Genomic DNA, 19,859 nt, shown 5'->3' with positions numbered 1-19,859 from the left:
CATAGTCATTGGATTTCTGTACAGGAAGAAATTTGATTAAGTAGTGCACAAGGGTCGAGTAGCCGAACCACAAACAGGGAGACTTTTTCTAATAAACTGTACTAATTGGCCTGACCAAAAATTTTAGAAAAAAATTAGTAAGTAGATATATGAGTCTAGTTTCAGAGAAAATTTATGGAATTAGATTTCGAGTTTCGTAACTCGAGATATGATTTTTTTAGCGACCTGTGACGCAGATGGATAGTTTACTACGAAAACTGTTTAAGTGCTAAGATAAGTTTTGTAATGTCTCCTGCTCGACTGCGGCAACGGTATCGGGTAGGGGGACGTTACAATTTCACCATAAAGTCCCTAATATGGACCTACGAGGCCCAAAATATGCTTAGGAAGTGATTTGGGACTAAACCAGAAACTTTGGAAACTTTTCCTTGAAAATAGAGGCACACGCCCGTAATTTTTTCAAATAGAGTAGTTAATAAAAAAAATTCACTAACTAAATTAATATATTTTTTTATAATTGTTTTCATATGGTTTTTTCACACAAAACAAAATGGAAGAAAATGTTGCCCATTGGTTGTCTAATTTTTAAACTAATAATAAGCAGTATTACGTGGTTAAATCGTAATACGGAAAGACAACTTGTATTAGTAGATGAATCTAAACATTTCCTTAGTCTAATTGGAAATGAGAAAACCGATTGAAAGACTAATATGACATCTATCAAGTCCAATTGGGGAGATGCTCTTTCTTGGGCATTGAAGCGAATGACTCCCAGAAGATAGAGACATAGATGTGACTGACTGAACTAACAGTACATCGGACTGGACCCATAAAAAATAGATCTTAAATCCGTTTATGGGTTTATTAAATTGTGATGTTCACAGTATGACATATCTAAATCATGAATAGATGACAGACTATATATGCGTGACTAGTACACTTTGATGTAAGTAAAAGCCTAAGTCTGAATAGATATGCAACTGAAAGCTGGTGCGTTGAGTGTATGACTTTTACAGTATGCCACACAAAATCAAATATGCTCAGATCCGAATTTCAAAAGTTCAAAATCATACTAGCAACCCAAATGAATATACCAGAATCATATGCATATGCAAAACTCTCCATACACGCAGATATACATATCAAACCAGACATACTCATATCCAATTACAAAATAACAATAGCACAATTTCCGATTATCACATCCAATCATTTTCATATATCAAGTATTGTACATAACGACATATCATCAACTTAAGTGAATAACAAGATCAAATCTATAACAAGATCAAATCTTAAAACCACATATGTAAGAAAAATATTCTAATAGAAATACGTATTTCATAGACCCCCACAACCAGTATTCTTGTCCCAAACACTCCTACAGAGGCTTAAACATGCAAATGAACACTTAATTGACTAAAACGAATCAATTAACGAAAAAGGAATAAAAGCTGTAAAAGTAGGATCACATGATCGTGTGTGAGGGTTCAGATCGTGTGATAGGGGTACACGTCCATGTGGCTGAGAGACACATCTATGTCGCTAAGGTACACATCCGTATAGGCATATTGTGTAACTTTTTGAACTCGTGTGACAAATTACACAATTTAGAATCAGGCGAGGCATGATCGTGTCTCAGGCAATGTGGAATCTCCCTAGGCCGTGTATGATCTAAAAATCCCAAACAGATGTCACACGGTCGTGTGGCCAGCCCATGTGACTCACCCTAGGTCATGTGACTAGAAAATTAACCTAATTTCTAAAGCGACACACGACCGTGTGGTTCAAAAACCACTCAAAATCCTACTGCAAATCGCGAAATCAACATAAAAATCATCCTTAATTACAACTATTTAAGAACACACACCCCCCGTAAAAATACGATTCTAAAGCATTAAAAATCAACCAAAACGCCTTCACTAACCAATCTGAAACTTGATTATGAAAACACACCAACCTATAAGGATTTCGATTGAAACTAAATATAAAAGAATAAAAGAAACTAATGCAAAACTCAAAACAACGACACTGACACTCACCAGACTCAACACATTGTTAAACGTAAATACTGTAGAATGGACGAGCAAGCTCATTCTGTCTTTAAAACACAAAAATAAACACAAAAGTCTATCCAAAATCACTGACTCATCCTACAAACATTGATACTTCCAACCCAATTTCGGGATGTGTCACACATTGAGTGCTTCGAGTGAACCTTAGTGAGAAAAATTTCCGGTGAGAAAAATCTCAAACACACAAATAAAATTCAAACAACGAATGGAACTCAAACAGAGAATGAAGAAATAGGACAATGCTCTAAGGCGTGTATCAAGCCACTATCTTTAAAGCTTTATTTGCTCCCACCTAAATTTGGTGTGCAAATGAGTTTCAAATAAATTAGCCTTGAAGATACAATGAAGCTCGTTAACTATTTATATTTTGTACTGGCGAGAATAGTCTACTAAGCACTGAGCAATGTATAATAAGAAAATCAATTTCTATAAAAAAAAACTTCTACAGTAACTCCTTATAGAACTATTTAATAATATTTAAAGATGGAGTAAAAACACAAAGAATTTTTAGAAATGATTTTCAAATGAAATTTTATTTCTATTTATAATAATTTTTATATATTTTTATATAAATATCTTTTCTGAATAATAATATCAATAAAAGGGAAATAAGAGAGAGATAATTATGTTTTCTATAATTATGTTTTACCAGCTCTGGCCTCCATGTGACTGCGCTGAAAGGGAAAATAAACCTCATATGTGACTGTGTCAAAATTAAGAATCCTCAATAAATCTCAAAGAAAAAATGGAAGACAGCGCAGAGTTGGAGTCGATCCTGCCTTATCTACCGTTAGTAATTGGATCTTCGAGGCGACTGTTATGGCCATCGAAAGTGGTTGAGGCTCTGGAGGCGATGTCCAGAGGTCCTGATCACAGCCGAGTCAACTGTGGCGAAGTCCTCTCCATCGCCATTTCCGACATGAGAGCTTCTCTTTCCCTCGCTGACCCTCTCGCTCTCTCTGCCCCCCTAGGCTATGCCCTCTTCTTTGATGAGGTACGAAAGTGGTTGCTTTTCTGGGCTTTCTCTTCGTTTTAGTTGTTTAATGAATTTCTGGCGCAGCTCATGTCCGGGGCCGACTCCAGAAAATGGTTTGCGGAAGATATTCCAAAATTAGCCAATCTGCTATTGCGGTTGCCTTCCCTTTTAGAGGTTCACTATCAGAACTCGCGGGCTTATGGATACGGTCTCCGCATCTTGGGCCCGCAGCAACCTGGCATGGTGCTTCTCTCCCAGGTGTATTTTTATACTTGTCACTTCTAATATGAACTATACTTCTACTTACTCGCCTGCTTAATTCAAAAGTATCATGCTTGAATTTGATGCATATCTAATCTACATCTCAGGAGTTGATTGGCGCTCTACTTGCATGCTCTTTATTTTGTTTGTTTCCAATCTCTAATAGAGGTCTTAAACATCTGCCAACCATCAACTTTGATCAATTGTTTGCGTATGTCAGCTCTCTTTTGCTATCGTCTTGCTATCAATCTCATTCTCGTTATTAATTTCTAAGTTGCTGTTGTGCATCTTTGGCTTCTCTTTTTCAATCTGAAGCATTTACTCTGTACTTCGCCACTTGTGAATTTTACTTTTAAAGTTTCCTTTTCTTTCTTGGTTATATTCAAACACTAAATGAGCACTATATATCCTCAGGAGTCTCTATGACAGTTACAGTGAGAGCCAAGAAAACAAAGTGAGGTGCATTATCTGCTATTTCCAAAGGATATGTTTGCAAATGCCGACAGGATCTGTCTCATTTGAGCGCAAGCTTCTCTCTTTAGAACATCATCCTTGGCAATCATTCCTCTCTTATCCGTATGCTGATTTTTGGACCAAATCAACTATCCGCCTCTGCCCTTTTCAGGTAACTATTCGACATATAGAATCTATTTCTAAACTTAAATTTCAATATCACATTTGTTTCTTCTTGGCCTATTTTTTTTCTGTACCAACATCCTACCGTTGCGGTGGTTCAATCCTCCTGTTATCTGTCTATAATGGCGCAGGTCCACAGCTCAGGCTTGATAGAAGATCACGCTATTGAGGCTCTTGAAGTGGATTTTGCTAATAAATATCTTGGTGGTGGTGCTTTACATAGGGGCTGTGTGCAGGTCTGATTTTTCTTTTTCTGCTTCATTGACACCATTATTGTCATTATGGACTACTCTTTCATTTTCTTGATTCTTTTCACCTTTTACTCTAGCCATTATTTTCAGAGACCTTGTTTACTGGTTGGATTCTTTTCTAATATTTTAATAGGAAGAAATTCGTTTCATGATCAATCCTGAATTGATTGCTGGCATGCTTTTCTTGCCTTCCATGGCAGACAATGAAGCTATAGAAATTGTTGGAGCAGAGAGGTTCTCTGACTATACAGGGTAAGTAGTAAGCACCACTCATTGGTTTATAGACCATAAGCCTGTAAACGGGTCTGGTACTATTTGGTTATTTCATTTTTATAAGGTATGCTTGTACCACTGTAACTTGTATATATTTATTTCTGAAGTATAATAACTTCTATATGATTTTCATTTAAATTTATCATGCTGTAAAAGTTGTATGAAATCAACGTTCCATGGGTTCTGTATCTGTTTTTTTGGGGGGCTTAGGGAAACAGTCTTTTGGTAGTGCTTTACTTCCCCGCCTTAGATACATCTCCAATAAGAGAGAAGAGTTTGATGACTACCTGCCTCTACTTTTCCTTCTTTTGCAGTTGATTTATGATAATAATATTGTTTTAACTAGTACAGATATGCCTCTTCATTTCGGTTTTCTGGTGACTATGTGGACAAAAGGAGTGTTGACTTTCTTGGAAGACGAAAAACCAGAATTGTTGCTATAGATGCTTTGTGCAGTCCAAGAATGAAACAGTACAAACCGAAATACCTTCTTCGGTATGCAAATTTTGGTTTTTGCATGACATTCATGTGTATGCCAGGTTTGTAGGAAAAACAAATAGTAAAACTGATGACAGCCAGGAGGACTAAAATTACTATTAAGTTACCAGATGGGGCTGCTGGTGCTTTAAGAACATTGCATTGAATCTTAACCCAAAATTAAGAAAGAAGAAACCTAGTTTAAAGCAATTTTGTCCCTCTAGACTGAAAAACTTTTGCTGCAAATATGCATAAAGTAAAGAGCTTTAGGAAAATTTTGCACTACTCTTGTCAATGAGTTTTTTGAGTTGCAATAATATATTAGATCTTAAATAAATAACTGTTATGAACTATTTTATGTCATGTCATGTGCTCGTAACGTTAATCGATTCCGCATGCAATGTACTTGATAAAGGCTTTCATGGTATATAATGTGGAACTTCTGAGATTTGTTTCTACAATTGTATTAATTAGATTTTTTACATTCATCTTGCTTCCTATTTAATTCATATTGTATAACCTATATCGCTTCTATTTGTGTTTGGTAGGGAGACTAATAAGGCATTTTGTGGCTTTTTGGATCAATCAAAATATAGCCAGTACAAGAGACTATTCAAGATGAACTCAGTGCTGGTCAGTTTGATCAAAGATAATAAACATGATGGTGACATATCCGGGGACGAAATTTTGGCAGGACTGTTTTATCATCTTACCTCTATTGTGTTTATTCCCTAATTGATGAACCCTGGACTAAAATACACATTTATTGTTGAAGTTCTGTTATGTGGGTTCTCTTGTGGTCTAGCATAATTTGGATTTGCTCTTTATATCAAGTTGCATGATGATCATTACTTTTCTGTTTTACAGTTAAATGAAGGTTCTTCTCTGCCTATTAAAGCTAAAGGAGAATCCAGGACAGAGGAAGTCAGAAAGTCTGATGAGAAAAGTTGGCACTTAGAGGACTGTGAAAATTATATTGGGATAGCAACGGGAAATTGGGGCTGTGGTGCATTTGGAGGAGATCCTGAAGTGAAGACCATAATTCAGTGGCTTGCTGCTTCTCAGGTAGTTATTCTGTCCTTGCAGCTTAAATATTAGATGCCATGGTCCTCAAAGGTGTAAGGCTCTTGTGAATATCTAAATACTGTATGGTCTGTTACGTTTGTTTCAGGCTTTAAGACCTTTCATTTCATACTACACTTTTGGTCTGGAGGCACTGCAAAGTCTTGCTCAGGTACTGCTTGTTCTTGTTAAGAGTAGAAGTGTCATTGTAGATAAGATTTGTAACAAGGCATTGTAATGGTTCACTATCATGGATCTTTAATATGTTCCCTGGCTACCTTACATTCTACTGTGTGCTGGGTAAGCAAAGTGCACTTGTCACAATCAATCTTGGGTTGAAGGTGCCCCACTCTGGTCAATTGAACAATTGGTGTTCCTTCTTAAAAATTTTCATGTGGTTTCCTTCATATTGCTTGTATTCATTTGTTATTGTTGCTTTGCTTGTCTGGGTTTGAACCCCGTCAATTCATTAATTTCTTTTTTTCAATATTTTGTTGAGTGCATTAATAGCAATATTAATACTCTTTCGTTCTGGCTTCACATGGCAGGTGACTCAGTGGATTATATTGCAGAAATGGAATGTTGGAGACCTTTGGAACATTTTGATAGAATATTCATGCCAGAAATTGAGGGGAGAAGCAGACGTTGGCTTTTTTGCTTGGCTTCTTCCTTCATTGCCGAAATAATATAATGTAATTTGTTATGCTTTAAATGATTGATTTTTTCTTTTCTGCTGTTTGTGAAAGTTTAGTTATGTATATCTGCTGTGTGGTGCCTCCCTAGTCCCTAACTATTTTTAGCATGTCTTTTTGTATTTGACTTATGGCTCCTATCTGTAACATGTCTTTCAGTTCATTCATTGCTAGGATGTAAATTGTATTCTAAGGAGCTATTCATCTGCACCAATTTCATTTACCATCAAAGATGTTCTTTTCTCAAAACTACCTTAAGTGCAATGCAAGTGAAAGTACTAAATTAAGAGTCTGTTTGTTGTTCCCCGAAATGGTTTTTTTTTTCAGTAAGATTTCCACTTCTTTTATTTTTACTTCCAGAGGTTGATAGTAAGGATGATTTTCTTTAATGTTTTTAGAAAAAAATTGTAATGAAAAAAGGGAATCAAATTATCGATGTTTCAAAAATGGACACAACTTTATAATTAAGGTATCCATTACTTGTATCAAACGCCTTATGCGTCTTGCATTGAGATAAATGGAGTAAAAATATTTAACTGGTATAATAATTTTTGGATAAAAGGAGTTAATACTAATTTCTTTTAAAAAGTTAAAATAATTTTGGATAATTATTTGATATGCACCTTGAAAAATAAAAATTAAATAAATAAGATACATGATAATTTCGTATTAAATAATAATTACTTTATTTTTGGTGAAAAATAAAATTATTTCTAGTGAAATTAAACAGCGTTTTGTCTCGGTCTCACCCACAGATGGGTGTGGCTTTTAGAGGAAGTGGGTGTTGGTAAAGGTCGAGTATAAATAGGGCAGGATGAAGGTTGAGTAAAGGTCGAGAAATCCTCTCCATTGTCGTCTCCCTTGGCGTCGTCCTTTGCAGGCAGGGCCCTCTCACTCTCAGTCTCCACAGCCAGTAAACCCTACCTAGTCAAAGATATATCCTCCGCTCCTAATCTCCCAAATTTTTATTTGCTGTAACTTTTTCAGAAAAAAATAAGTTAAAAAAAAAGGAATACCAAATTCTAAAATCTCTATATCCCCAAATCATGGCCCTGACAGAAACCCTAGATTCCCCGCAATCATCATCTTCTTCAGATCCACAACTGTTGCGGAACTTGTCATCCAGTCGGCTCAATGCCCAGGCGCCCGAGTTTGTGCCTACTCGCTCGACGTCTCAGCAGCAGCAACAACAGCAGCAAAGCATGAGGATGATGATCCCTCCTCCTCCACCCCCTGGGATCATGCACGTCTACTCTCCTCCTCCTGCGCCGGCGGGGGCGGCGTTTCACCTCCCCGTGCCTATGCCACCTCACTTGGTTCCCGTTCCCCATCATATGTCCATGAGAAATCATCATCATCATCATCCTTACCAGAACCATCATCATCGAGAGCAGGAAGTTGAAGCTGTTGCTAAGAAAGATCATCAGGAGCACAAGGATCATGGTTCGATTTCCTCCAAAAACGGGCTATCTGAAGAAGCTACACTGAAGATTTTGAATCAGGTCACTTTACCATTCATTACTATTTTTTGCAACTTTTTTCTACTGTTTGTTTTCTTGTGATTCTTCAATTACTTGTGTTATTTCTTTTTTGATTGTTGAATTTGTTTGTGCTGTATTCTAGAATCTGATTCTAAGATTATCTAATCATTGGCGGATACAAGTAAACCAAAATGATCAAATTCTTGATGAATGTTGTCGCTCCTTGAGGATTTTTTTAAACCATAGCTGTTACCAATTTCTTTTTATAGCCTTATGCTCTGTCTTGTTCGGCTGTAGTTTTTCCTTAATGTGAAACACCACCTTCTATTTCACAGGTTGAGTACTATTTTGGTGATTTGAACTTGGCCACCACGGATCATCTTATGAGGTTCATCAACAAGGACCCTGATGGATATGGTATGATTTATTTCCATTAATGAGCTTAGTGAGCAAAATTTTTTTGGGTAATAGTCGCTTATGTATGGTTTGGATACGGTTTGGTCAGTGAACTTTAATTTTTACAAAATGGTCATGCTTTGTTACATTTTGGTCATCGAGACATTACCATCCATTAAAAGTGTGACAGAAATCTCTAGTAGCACAAATATTTCCATTTAATGCTGATGTGTAATTCACATCAATGTCACCTGAGTCAAAGGGTCGAAGATTCGAGAACCTTTTTTCCCTGTTCATCTTCTTTCCTTCTAAACAAAAACAAAACCTTACTTTATGAACCCTAAACCATTGCCGGTGCATTCATGGCACAGCCAGTACTGTCCTGTTGCAGCCAAATGTCCTTTGAGCCAAGGCTCAAGCTTTTAAGGCTTCAACATAACCGAGATTCAAAGCGGTTTGGCCACACCTTATATAACCACCTGAGTCAACCGTATTTGGGTCCCTGGGCTGGAACTTGGACTCCCACGAGAATAGGAGACTTGGAATCTGGTCATCCTTGAAGCCATTTGAACTCTATTTTTCTTCATTTAGAATCTGGATCTATAGTTAGGCATTTAAGTCATTTGAACTCTATTTTTAGTTATTGATAATCCCAATTATAATCTGTGTCTATTAATATTTGTAACGTTTCAACAGGATCTATTGTTATTTTGCTACTAAACATCTGGCAGCGGCAAGATAGTGCTGGCATTGATGTTTTGGCCCTTTGAATAGGAAGAAAAAGACGAAGGGTTGAGAACCTTTGACCTTTTGATTTAGTTGGCACTGACGTGGATCTCACGTCTGCATTTAATGGCAAGATTTGTGTCGCGTGAGATTTCCGTCACGCTTTAACAGAGGGTAACAATTTAGTGACCAAAATGTAACAAATCAATAATGTTAGTGATCATTTTGTAACAAATTAAAGTTCAGTGACGAAAACGTAACTTAATCCATGCATAAGTTACTATTTTTGTAGTTTACCAAAGTTTTTAGACTGGAACTCTTGTTGATGCAAAGTCTTACCATTTAAACCAAAAGCCTCATTGTTTTGGCCTCTGGTCTGGTTTTTCCAACGTTGATTTAGATTAATATTTTCTTTGTTTCCAATATAGTGCCAATATCTGTTGTTGCATCTTTTAAGAAGATTAAAGCCCTTGTAACTACTCATTCCCAGCTAGCTACTGTTTTGCGGAACTCAGCAAAGCTTGTGAGTATTTTCCTTTTACTAACGTTTCATGCACTTACAGTTTCTTATTTTTTATTTTTACATTTAGTTTCATTTCTCCTCAATGGCTTTGTTTAAATCTTTGTGATTCCATAATATACAGGTAGTTAGTGAAGATGGAAAAAAAGTAAGACGCCAGCATCCCCTTACTGAATCAGATATGGAAGAGTTGCAAGTAGGTTTTGTTCATTTTATTTTCCCTTTATGTTTCTTATGCAAATTTATTATGTATTTTTTTCCTATAAATGTTATGTTTGTTTTCTTATTCAGGGGATTTTTTTCCCTTTTTTTTTTTGTAGCTTATATATTCATCAACTTTAATATATTAATGTCTTTACATATTGCTTTCAAATTCTTGTCATTCATAGTCTCGTATAATTGTTGCTGAAAATTTGCCTGAGGATCACTGCCATCAGAACCTCATGAAGATTTTCTCTGCGGTTGGGAGGTACAGAGACTATTACCTTTCTAAAGAAGTTATGAGCTCTAGGTAGTGAGTTTTACTTTTAAATATTTTTATTGTGTCTCGATGGACCGATATCTCTTGATGTTTTCTTTCTCAGTGTGAAAACAATCCGTACCTGTCAGCCTCAACCCTCTGGTGGTGGGATGTCTTCAGCATCTAGGTCAGCAAAGAGTGATGGCATGCATTTTAGTAACAAGGTACATTTGCTCATCATGGATGTGCTGACCATATTAGTCGTTTCCTATGGAAAGATATCTTCCCTTGTTTTGGTCAGATTCTATGGAAGGAGATCATATTTCTTGATATTTGTTCTAATTAAAAGTATTAACAGTTGGTAGGTGCTTTAATTTTGGATTTTCTTTCTTTTTGTAGTTGCATGCATTTGTGGAATATGAAACTGTTGAGTTGGCTGAAAAAGCTGTAAGTACCCCTAAGTTCCATGGAATGACCCTGTTTACCTTCTGTAGTTATGAACAATGGGATAACTGTATTTCTGTAGGTTGCGGAGCTTAACGAAGAGGGAAATTGGAGGAGTGGTCTTAGGGTCCGTCTAATGCTTAGACATGTGGTATGTAGTTGGGATATTTAAACTTTTTGCTTTAATTATTTCTTTTCCTCATTGCCCCCATTCTTCTCATTCATTTTTGTAACTCATTTGCTGTAATGAACAAGAAAGGGTCAAAATTTTTGTTTGATTACAAGGAAAATGAGCAGACTGCAGTCTCTCTATCAATTGAGATCTTTAACATCTCGTATCACCAGATAGTTGTAGTGGAATGTATGCTATGTTTGCCAGCAGAACCAAAATTTAATGTTAAATGAGTATTTAGCGGATTATGGAGTCCCCACCACCACAGACATACCAAAAAGACATCCAACTATATGAAGTTGTTTCCTATTTCATGTATTTCATTAATTTCAGTTGAACTCTGGATTTGGAGAAAATTCTTTGTGTTTGCTAATTTCAGTTGACTATGAAGCAATACTGATCTGTATTTGTATTCGCTCATTTTAGTCAAAACCTGCTCATGCAAGAGCGAAAAAGGGCCATGATGGAGAAGGTCAATATGAGGAAGATGATGTTTGTATTTCTGAACTGCCTTCAAATGAGAAACAACAAGAAGATCCTTCTCAGTTGTCTGATATTCATTCACATGGGAATCCTGCAAGTTCCAATCCAATTCTTATAGTAAGTGTTTACCTCTACCAAAAATTAACTATGAAAGGAAAATATAATGCTAAGATAATGAAATACTGGACATAAATGGAATTGGGACTTTGAAGAAATGAGATTGCTCCACATGCTGCTATTTATTGTTACTTTGAAGTTACCTTGAGGTCATAATAGTGAATGCAGTGGTATATAGTGTAAAGAATTGGTTTGGTAATTGTACCTTTAGTTTTTGGAGCTGAAAAGCAAAGCGTGGCTCTTTTGTTGAGATGCTTGCTTTGGTAGTTTTTTTTTTTTTTTTTTAAATATCCCAAATTCCTGAATGAACATACCATATATTTATGTTGTGCAGGGAGAGGAGCATTCTAATGAGAAAGAGGGCGGGCAGAAAAAAGGGAGAAACAGGGGCCGGGGTAAAGGACGTGGGCGGACTCAATACCATAATAACCATCATAGTAGTCACGGAAATCATGTAGGCACTCCCCCTTCAGCTTCAAGTAATTGGGTCAGCAATGAGCAAGCTACTGGAGCAAAGCAGCCCCCTGGTCCTCGTATGCCAGATGGCACAAGAGGATTTGCTATGGGTCGAGGGAAGCCAGTTGCTGTTAATACTGCATGAATGGAATTTATGCTACACAATCGTGCGACTTTGTGCAATGTTATAGAAGGGTAGGGAGATGTGTGTTATAAGTGGTGTTGGGTGGCCGACAGGTTTTCCTTCTGTGGCTATTAGTCATTAGTCGTAGTTGGAAAGAAATTATATAATTGGTAATGGGTCGAGTGACCCATTTTCCTATGATTTTGTATGTGGGTATGGAAGATGCAAAAACATATGCATGTCTTATGTTTTTTTTAGCTTTGATTGATGTAGTAAGTAGATGACCAATGCCCTATATTTAATGAGTGAATAAGGAATAATATTTTTCGTTAGAATAATTTGTTTTGCTTTTCCTTCCAGTATGTACCATGCATGTATTTTATGCAGTGTAAATGTTTGGGTTAAAATCAAATTAACCGATCAGGTTGAGTTGGTTCGGTCACTGAAATTAACTTGGTCGGGGGGATTTGTAAGAATTTAGTTATTGGTTAATTTGATTCCAAGGTGGTTAATTAGATTAATTGAAAATAATATATATTAGGTTAGCGTATTATATATATTAGCCGAATGAATGATGTAATGAGTCAAAGCACATATATATAATGAGTTTAATTAAATTATAGCAAATCAAATATATATAATGAGTTTTACAATTAAAGTATATCAAATGAAAAATATATATTATGCTTTTAATTTAGAGTTTTATTGTGTTAATTGTTATTTTGGTCATGTTTTAAACCTTTTTGAACTAAAACATAAAAAAACATTAATTTTTGTAATTTTGTCACGTGGAACCAAAAGAAAGAGAACTTGTTACAAAATTTGGTTAATTCGAAAACTTTCTATGAATAAATTAAAATGAATTATTTTTGAAGAGTTTCGAAGTTTTAAAATTTTGGTTAATTGAATTAATGATAATACAATACAATCTTATTTTATGTACGAGTGTATGAGCTTTAGCCTTTTTTTTTTTTGGTTTGTTTACATTGGGTTTTGGCAACTTTAAAAGGACCGTTAAATCGAATCCTACCCTACCCTACCCTACCCTATGTGGAATGAAAATTTGAAAACAAACAAGAGAAAAGCAACGGCAAATCAGAGAAATGTATTAGAGCATGTGTTAGTATTAAGTTTATTTGTATTTCTATTAGTTAGTCTGCTCCCGGGCTGATGTTGTTTCTGTTAGTCAGTTGCAGAGAAAGTCAGTATAGGGTTCTTAGTACTGACTAGTATTTGCAGCTAGTAACTCTTTGTATAAATATTAGGCTTGGTCTCACCACTGTGAGATAATTAGAGCTTCTATCAATAAAAGAAGTAGAACTGTTTTCTATTTCTTTCTTCATTGCTTTCTTAATTTTATACTAGTTTACTGGCTTCTCTGACAAAGCGGATGACAACTGAAGGTGGCTGGGCTGGCATTTAACATCCTCCAAGAAGCTATGCCATGTCCATTAAAAACATTTCATCTGCCTTTGGAGGATGTTTTCAAGTTGTTCTTCCTAATAATTTCTATTTATCAGGCAGGATAGTCTTCCTGTTGATTGACTATGAAGAAATAGATATTTTGAGACAATGGGGATATTATATTATGAACTTGAAACCAAAGCTCAGGAATAATTCTCTGTCTCTGTTTACAATTCTTGAGCTTCATCCAAATCTGCTCAAGTTCTAAAAGGTAAATTCAGATCTAGCTCCAAGCTCATATCTAGGCTTGTGCCAAAAATATGAATTAGTAAGCTGCTAAGCTGCCACTGGATGGAAAGCAGGAGGCTTCATGCCAAAGGACATTTTCAGCCACCAGCAGCAACAAGATGGCGGTTCAAACTTCAAATACAACCACCTTGCCTTGATTAATGAATCCACTATCTTGTTTCATCTCATCCCACAAGAACCGAGGATACTTACTCCAGCTCAAGTACATAATTTACGTAATTATATTAACTAATAGAGCTGAAGCAGCAGATGTTCTCTTCAAATTTTATATGATCCATGCTTGCTTGCTTATCTTCTTCAATAGCTTTAAAGCGCATACATCCTTTTATATTCATTATTCAGGATCTCAGAATCCGAAGCCACAGACATAGAGAAAGACCGGGAACGACTCTCAGCTTTCCTTATGCTCCTTAACTTTGACTCCTCCATTCTATGTAAAATGACAAAATAGCACATCGAGCCAATTGTAGTAAGCATGATTGTGCTGCCAATTACAGTTGCACACACAGCAAGCCATCTAGACTCTTTTCCCACCACCACGTAAGTCAGCGAAATAAATGCAACTGAAATGAAAAGGCATGCCAACCACATGAGCTTGTTAATTACAAAGACAAGCTGCTTCTTTGCCTTTTGTTCAATCACAACCACCGATGTCTGAACAACCACCACTGCCAAAGAGATGAACAAAGCAAGGCTATCAAAGACAAAGAACACAATAAACGGTGCCTTGTTAGCTATATGTGCTTGCCCAAGCGAGAGCCCCTTCGTGTTATCCTCAACATACTGTCCAGGGACAGTGAAGATGGCAGCAAAAGCAACAGTAGCAATGAGAACAGCAACAACAGTGGCAGAGTTTATAGCATTGTTTAGGCCACTAATGTGTAGTTTCTTTAGTCTCTTTGCAATTTTTTGCACTCTGAAACCAGTTTGTCGAGTTTGTTGAAGCTGGGACTGGACATCATGTTTTATGTCACTTACAGTCTGCTTTAGCTGTTTTCCTGCATTTGGGGGCTTTCCATGGTCCTTAGAATTGATTGCTCCTGCTTCCTTTAAGATCGAGACAAGTTCTGGGTTTCCAATTTTTTCGGCAATGTCAAGTGGGCTTTCTCCAGCCTTGTTTGTTGAGTTGATGTTTATGCTCTCAACCGATAGCAAGCAACGTACAATCTGCACAGAAAGTGAGTCCCAGCTTTATAACCAACCAATGGATGTTTAAGTTATTTACACGATTTACATATTACAGCAGGAAAAAGACTCCTTAATCAATCAGAGAAGGTTTGGGCATGGAAATACAAAAACCAATCAAGATGGGACAAGTTCTGATAAACTGAACTAATTATTTTTGTAGTACAAGATCCTATAAATTCAAGGCGGGACTGGAAAACCGAACAGTTGCTTCCATTTAACCAGAGAGATTATAAATTGATCATTCTGAAAATTATCTAAATAAAAGATAATGAATGAGAAAGTACCTGAGTACGGCCCTTCATTACTGCAATATGCAATGCAGTGTTTCCTTTACAGTCTTCCAAGCCCAAAACAGAAGGGTCAGGTTTCAACAATTCCAGCACTATCTCCTCATTTTGACCTTTCACAGCCATATGTAGTGCAGTTTGACCCTTTTTGTCTACCCTAAAACCTGTACTTGGATCCTTGCTGAGCAAAGATTTCACTACTTCCAAGTGCCCCATTCTTGCTGCAGAATGGAGGACGGTTTTACCATTGTTCCTTGCAATCTTAGCAAGGTCTGAGTCTGTTTCTAAAAGAAGATTGACCACATCAATATGCCCTTGAGCAGCAGCTGTGTGTAGGGCAGTTGTACATGATAAATCTGTAGTCATGACCGAGTTGGGGAAGGTACCCAAAAGCTCCTTTAGCACTTCTGGAAGAACGTTTTGATCAAAACAATTTCAGAAACACAAGAGTAAAAAAAAAAGATTGCTTGGGGGAAGAGAGGGTGAGAAGTATAAGAACATCAAACAACTTCCATAGAAGAGAATGCCATTGAACATGAAGCAAAATGGAAAGTGAATAATAAACATGATCCTTTCATGCTTCTTACCAAATTGCAGAGTGAAGAGCCAAGTATTTAGCAAGATTAAGTTAAGTCCCTCATCAATAGAATTTAAGGATGATTAGATGGGGCAAAGCAAATCTTATTCGGAGTCAAATTGCCAAGAAAACAATAATTAATAGGAAAAGCAGCTTCAGGCATTATAAACAATTCATGCTCAAGACGAACTAAAAAAAAACACAAAACCATGTTCACACAAAACATGCCCGCGCCCATCATTTGCTGGTACTGAAATGTAAATGAAAGAAATATACTTCAAGTACCCAACTTTCCCAAGCAAATTACAAAGTCACGAATGATTTCTTACCAACATGACCCTGCTTTGCAGCAACATGGAACGGATCATAGCCATTCCGTGCAGTGATAGATGCAGTCTCAAGATCCATATGTTTCAACATCTCTGCAACAACCAGAGGTTGACCATTCTCTGCTGCAACATAAAGGGGAGTTTCACCTTCTAGGTTTTGCTTGGCCAAAAGTTCCTTGGCCTCAGGAACATTAAAGTTATGAAGAATCTCCCTAACTCTAGACAAATTCCCTGTTCTTGCTGCCAAATGAAGAGGTGAATCACCTCTTTTTCCTGGAGACTCCCTATTCTTCCTGCGTTCACCTGCACCAATAAAGCTCAGCTGCCTCTCCATTACTACACGAAAGCTCTTCTGCTTCTCTATAAAGCCCCTAAAACTCTTCTGTTTTTCTATCATTCCGCGACCACTGGGCTGTTTCTCACTTGAAACACCACGGAAACTCTGTTGCTTTTCAGAGTGTTTAAAACTTTGTTGCTTCTCCAGGAGCCGTTGAGGAGGTGGTTGTTTTTCTGTCATAACACCGCGAAAACTCTGCTGTTTTTCAGATTGTTTAAAACTTTGTTGCTTCTCCAGGAGTCCTTGAGGAGGTTGTTGTTTAAAACTCTGCTGTTTTTCCATGGTCAAAAGCTGAATCTCAATGAGTTATCAACAATTCTCAACTAAAAGTATGTTGCTTTGACAACCTCGGGAATTTCAGACTCACATATTATGAACTTTTCTCCATCGTCAGAAGCCAATCCGAATCTCTTGCTTTTGGTTTACCTCTCGGAATCCATAATCCTACAAAACTAACTCTCTGCCTCTTTATGATCGATACGAATTTAATTGCCCAAAAGTTCCCAATACAGAATCGCTTTCCTTTCCTACAGCTAGAAGAAACCAGTTCTCAGACTCAACCTTAAGCAGTAGCATCCAACCACCAAGAAAGAATCTTGTGGTAAAAGAGTTGATTCTCTAAGCGGAAACTTTATTCTGTAAGCTAAGCAGAGAAGAACCTAGAAACAGATGATCAATGAAAGATTGTTCCAGAAAAAAATTAAAAAGAAAAAGGCTTAATAGTACCTTCGATTTGAAGCTGAAAAGCGTGAAGATTTATGCAAGAAATGAAATCCCAAAGTTGATATCCCTATGAAAACAGATATCCCAGAGAAGAGAAAATTAGGAGATCAAACTTTGTATTATTGTACCAAACCAAACCAGAGCCACCAGAAAAGGGAGGAGTGAGAAATAAACAAATCTATGAAAACAAGAGAAAACAAATATCACAGCCACTAACTTACCAGTTACCACTAGTAGCACATTATTTTCTTGCTTTTTTATCAGTTTTAACTGTGTCCTCTTTTTTTTCATACTATTTTCTTCCCTTTTTCAAAGCTTTAGTTTGGATGCTCGTGCGTTATAGTGGAGTTATATTAGTGAAAAAAATACTGGTAACACTGAAATTAGATACAATAATAATATTATAATATAAGATAAAAAATAAATTAAATACATTATATTTAACTCACAATTGATTGTTGTGTCGTAACACAGAGAGTTCGATGTCGCAACATAAGCAGCAGAATACGAAAATTTCAAGTTTGACTTTGGTGTCGCGACACAGTAATGGGATGTCGCGTCACACCCTTGAAGCTACCCCTGAACTATGCATACTACCTTTAGCTTCACGACACAGGTACTAGGATGTCGCGACACTAGCTTTGTACGAGATTAATTACCATAGCACTTTGATGGCTCATTTTGATCACATTTCATAACCTTTGCCCACTGTAGACTATATAGAGCATTCAGGATATATGAAACAAGTACGGAGGTGCATTCCTATGCACCGATAAACAGAGAGCAATGATGTATTACATAGAGAGCACGGATGTGCTAAACAGAGAGCATTAATGTGCTAATAATAAGAGAGCGCGTTGAGGTTCATTAATGGTATGTCATTAATATCTTAATAGTTCTAATTTTGTCTACTTGGGCATTGAAATTGAATTTCGTTCAATTATTTACATTATAAATATTTAGAAAAAGATTTCACATTTTCTATTTTTTACAATTTAGTCCCTAATTAAAAAATTACATGCATAATACCTTTTTCATACACATTTCTTTTTCTCAACATCATTATTTAAAATCCAACCAAACATACCATTTTATATTCTTCACCTATACTTTTCTAAACATATTTCATAATTTCACAATTTAGCCCTTCATTTAACATATTATTTACATAACTATTCTAAGTAATTTCCATACTACAACGTAAACGTCTAAAGAAAATAAATTAAAAACCTTGTAGTGCTTACAACAAAAGTTGAGATGATATATTTTCTTCTCTTCTTACTACTTGGCCTTCTCTTTTCCGTTTCCTTCAATTTGGTCCTCTCATTTTTTTTCTTTTTCTTCAATTTCATAACAAACTTATAACATTTTCATGTTAAAAACCATAATCAAGTGACTTTTCTATGCTATTTAATAGAAATAAACATATATGACTTGAAAGTTTCATCATCTCTTACCTTTAACCCTTTGAAATCAAAATTCTAGTTCTTACTTTCTATCTCCTTTTAACACATTTATGGAGACCCTTTTCATGAAACTAATATACTCACTAGTCTTCTCTATTATTTTTACTAAAGAAACACCAAAAAAAAAAAAAAAAGAAGAAGAAGAAGAAAAAGAAGGGGGTTTGAGCTTGGAATAAAGCAACCAAATGGTGATTGAGTTCAACGTGTCACTCATACAATGTTAAATTAATAACTTCGTTATAAAACTTTTTGAAGTAATCAAAATTATTTGTACTTTTTAAAATTAAATATTAACCATAGTTTTAAATAAATAATTATCCAGCCAAAACTAGTACTTGGTAATCCCACTCAAGAATAACGTGTCTATATAAACTTACCAAAAGTTATTGATAGGTATGCACTGCTATCTTTGACTTTCATATAGTACTTATCTGTTATGTGAGAAGATCTTCCCTTCCGTTAATTTCATTCAAAAAAAAATCTATAAGCTCCGATGTATCAGTGACATTTAATTACAAATGGTCAGGTGAAAACAAACAAATAAACGTGATTCAATGATGCAAAGCAACAAAAATGGGGTAACAATCACATAGCCTGCAATTAGGTTTAGCCGCCAATGTTGTCTGGTCATATAAATAGGGCCCCTTGTTAAAATAATAGGTGAGATAATAACAATTGGTGCCCCACTCCCGCAACGTCCATTAATAAATAAACAAACAAACCACCAATTATGGATCCTCCATTCCCCACCCCACCGACCCACGTAGAGTGCTTGCAAGTTTCATAATTTACAATGCCCATTTTTTAATGGTTATGAATTTTCTCTTCTTCTTTGCTTACCTTTTTTTTTTTAATTATATCTCCAATGTATTAATTGTAGGAACTTATTCTAATTAAGCATGGCTTGGCATGCCTGACAGGTTTGTATTAATTGTAGGAACTTATTCTAATTAAGCATGGCTTGGCATGCCTGACAGGTTTAGCTTTAGGACAAGAATCTCCACCCCTTGTTGATAAAAGATTCCATGCCACATCAAACTTTCTTCTTTTACCTTTTAAAACATTATTATCATTATTGTCATTCAATGGGCATATGAGTTGATTCTTTGTACCAAACCCATCATTTATTACAATTTCTTTTGCTTCAGCCATGTAAC

General features: G+C 36.1%; 3 protein-coding genes across 9 annotated transcripts; 2 read left to right on the top strand and 1 right to left on the bottom strand.

Moving 5' to 3' along the window:
• Positions 1 to 2,695: 2,695 nt before the first annotated feature.
• On the top strand, positions 2,696 to 6,952 carry LOC108467330 (poly(ADP-ribose) glycohydrolase 1-like). Of its 3 annotated transcripts, none has more exons than XM_017767957.2 (11): positions 2,700 to 3,069; positions 3,136 to 3,309; positions 3,420 to 3,523; positions 3,727 to 3,937; positions 4,080 to 4,184; positions 4,333 to 4,451; positions 4,824 to 4,967; positions 5,498 to 5,639; positions 5,784 to 6,014; positions 6,121 to 6,183; positions 6,560 to 6,952. In XM_017767957.2, exons 1-11 carry the CDS (start codon positions 2,821 to 2,823, stop codon positions 6,695 to 6,697), a joined length of 1,680 nt encoding a protein of 559 aa, XP_017623446.2. In that variant the 5' UTR covers positions 2,700 to 2,820; the 3' UTR covers positions 6,698 to 6,952. The 3 variants fall into 3 exon arrangements, with proteins under 3 accessions (XP_017623445.2, XP_017623446.2, XP_017623444.2); XM_017767955.2 differs by having other exon boundaries at positions 2,701 to 3,069; positions 5,498 to 5,582; positions 5,817 to 6,014; XM_017767956.2 differs by lacking the exons at positions 6,121 to 6,183; positions 6,560 to 6,952 and having other exon boundaries at positions 2,696 to 3,069; positions 5,498 to 5,733; positions 5,817 to 5,944.
• A 473-nt stretch (positions 6,953 to 7,425) lies between these two features.
• LOC108467095 (la-related protein 6B) lies at positions 7,426 to 12,420 on the top strand. The gene is made up of 10 exons (XM_017767600.2): positions 7,426 to 8,205; positions 8,520 to 8,601; positions 9,735 to 9,829; positions 9,951 to 10,022; positions 10,216 to 10,295; positions 10,411 to 10,510; positions 10,686 to 10,733; positions 10,813 to 10,881; positions 11,329 to 11,502; positions 11,837 to 12,420. The coding sequence occupies exons 1-10, from the start codon at positions 7,750 to 7,752 to the stop codon at positions 12,101 to 12,103; spliced, it is 1,443 nt and encodes a 480-aa protein (XP_017623089.1). The 5' UTR covers positions 7,426 to 7,749; the 3' UTR covers positions 12,104 to 12,420.
• Positions 12,421 to 13,644: 1,224 nt separating this feature from the next.
• LOC108467136 (ankyrin repeat-containing protein At5g02620) lies at positions 13,645 to 17,575 on the bottom strand. Of its 5 annotated transcripts, none has more exons than XM_053025244.1 (5): positions 17,458 to 17,575; positions 17,240 to 17,303; positions 16,177 to 17,172; positions 15,268 to 15,677; positions 13,645 to 14,962 (listed from the first exon to the last, which is right to left on the bottom strand). In XM_053025244.1, exons 3-5 carry the CDS (start codon positions 16,793 to 16,795, stop codon positions 14,102 to 14,104), a joined length of 1,890 nt encoding a protein of 629 aa, XP_052881204.1. In that variant the 5' UTR covers positions 16,796 to 17,172; positions 17,240 to 17,303; positions 17,458 to 17,575; the 3' UTR covers positions 13,645 to 14,101. The 5 variants fall into 5 exon arrangements, with proteins under 5 accessions (XP_052881204.1, XP_052881205.1, XP_017623162.1 ...); XM_053025245.1 differs by having other exon boundaries at positions 16,177 to 17,046; XM_017767673.2 differs by having other exon boundaries at positions 16,177 to 17,040.
• Positions 17,576 to 19,859: the final 2,284 nt, after the last annotated feature.

Source organism: Gossypium arboreum, chromosome 2, assembly GCF_025698485.1.
Source record: "Gossypium arboreum isolate Shixiya-1 chromosome 2, ASM2569848v2, whole genome shotgun sequence".
NCBI lineage: Eukaryota > Viridiplantae > Streptophyta > Magnoliopsida > Malvales > Malvaceae > Gossypium > Gossypium arboreum.
Note: the sequence above shows the minus strand (reverse complement) of the source record. Positions and strands in the feature narration are given on the sequence as shown.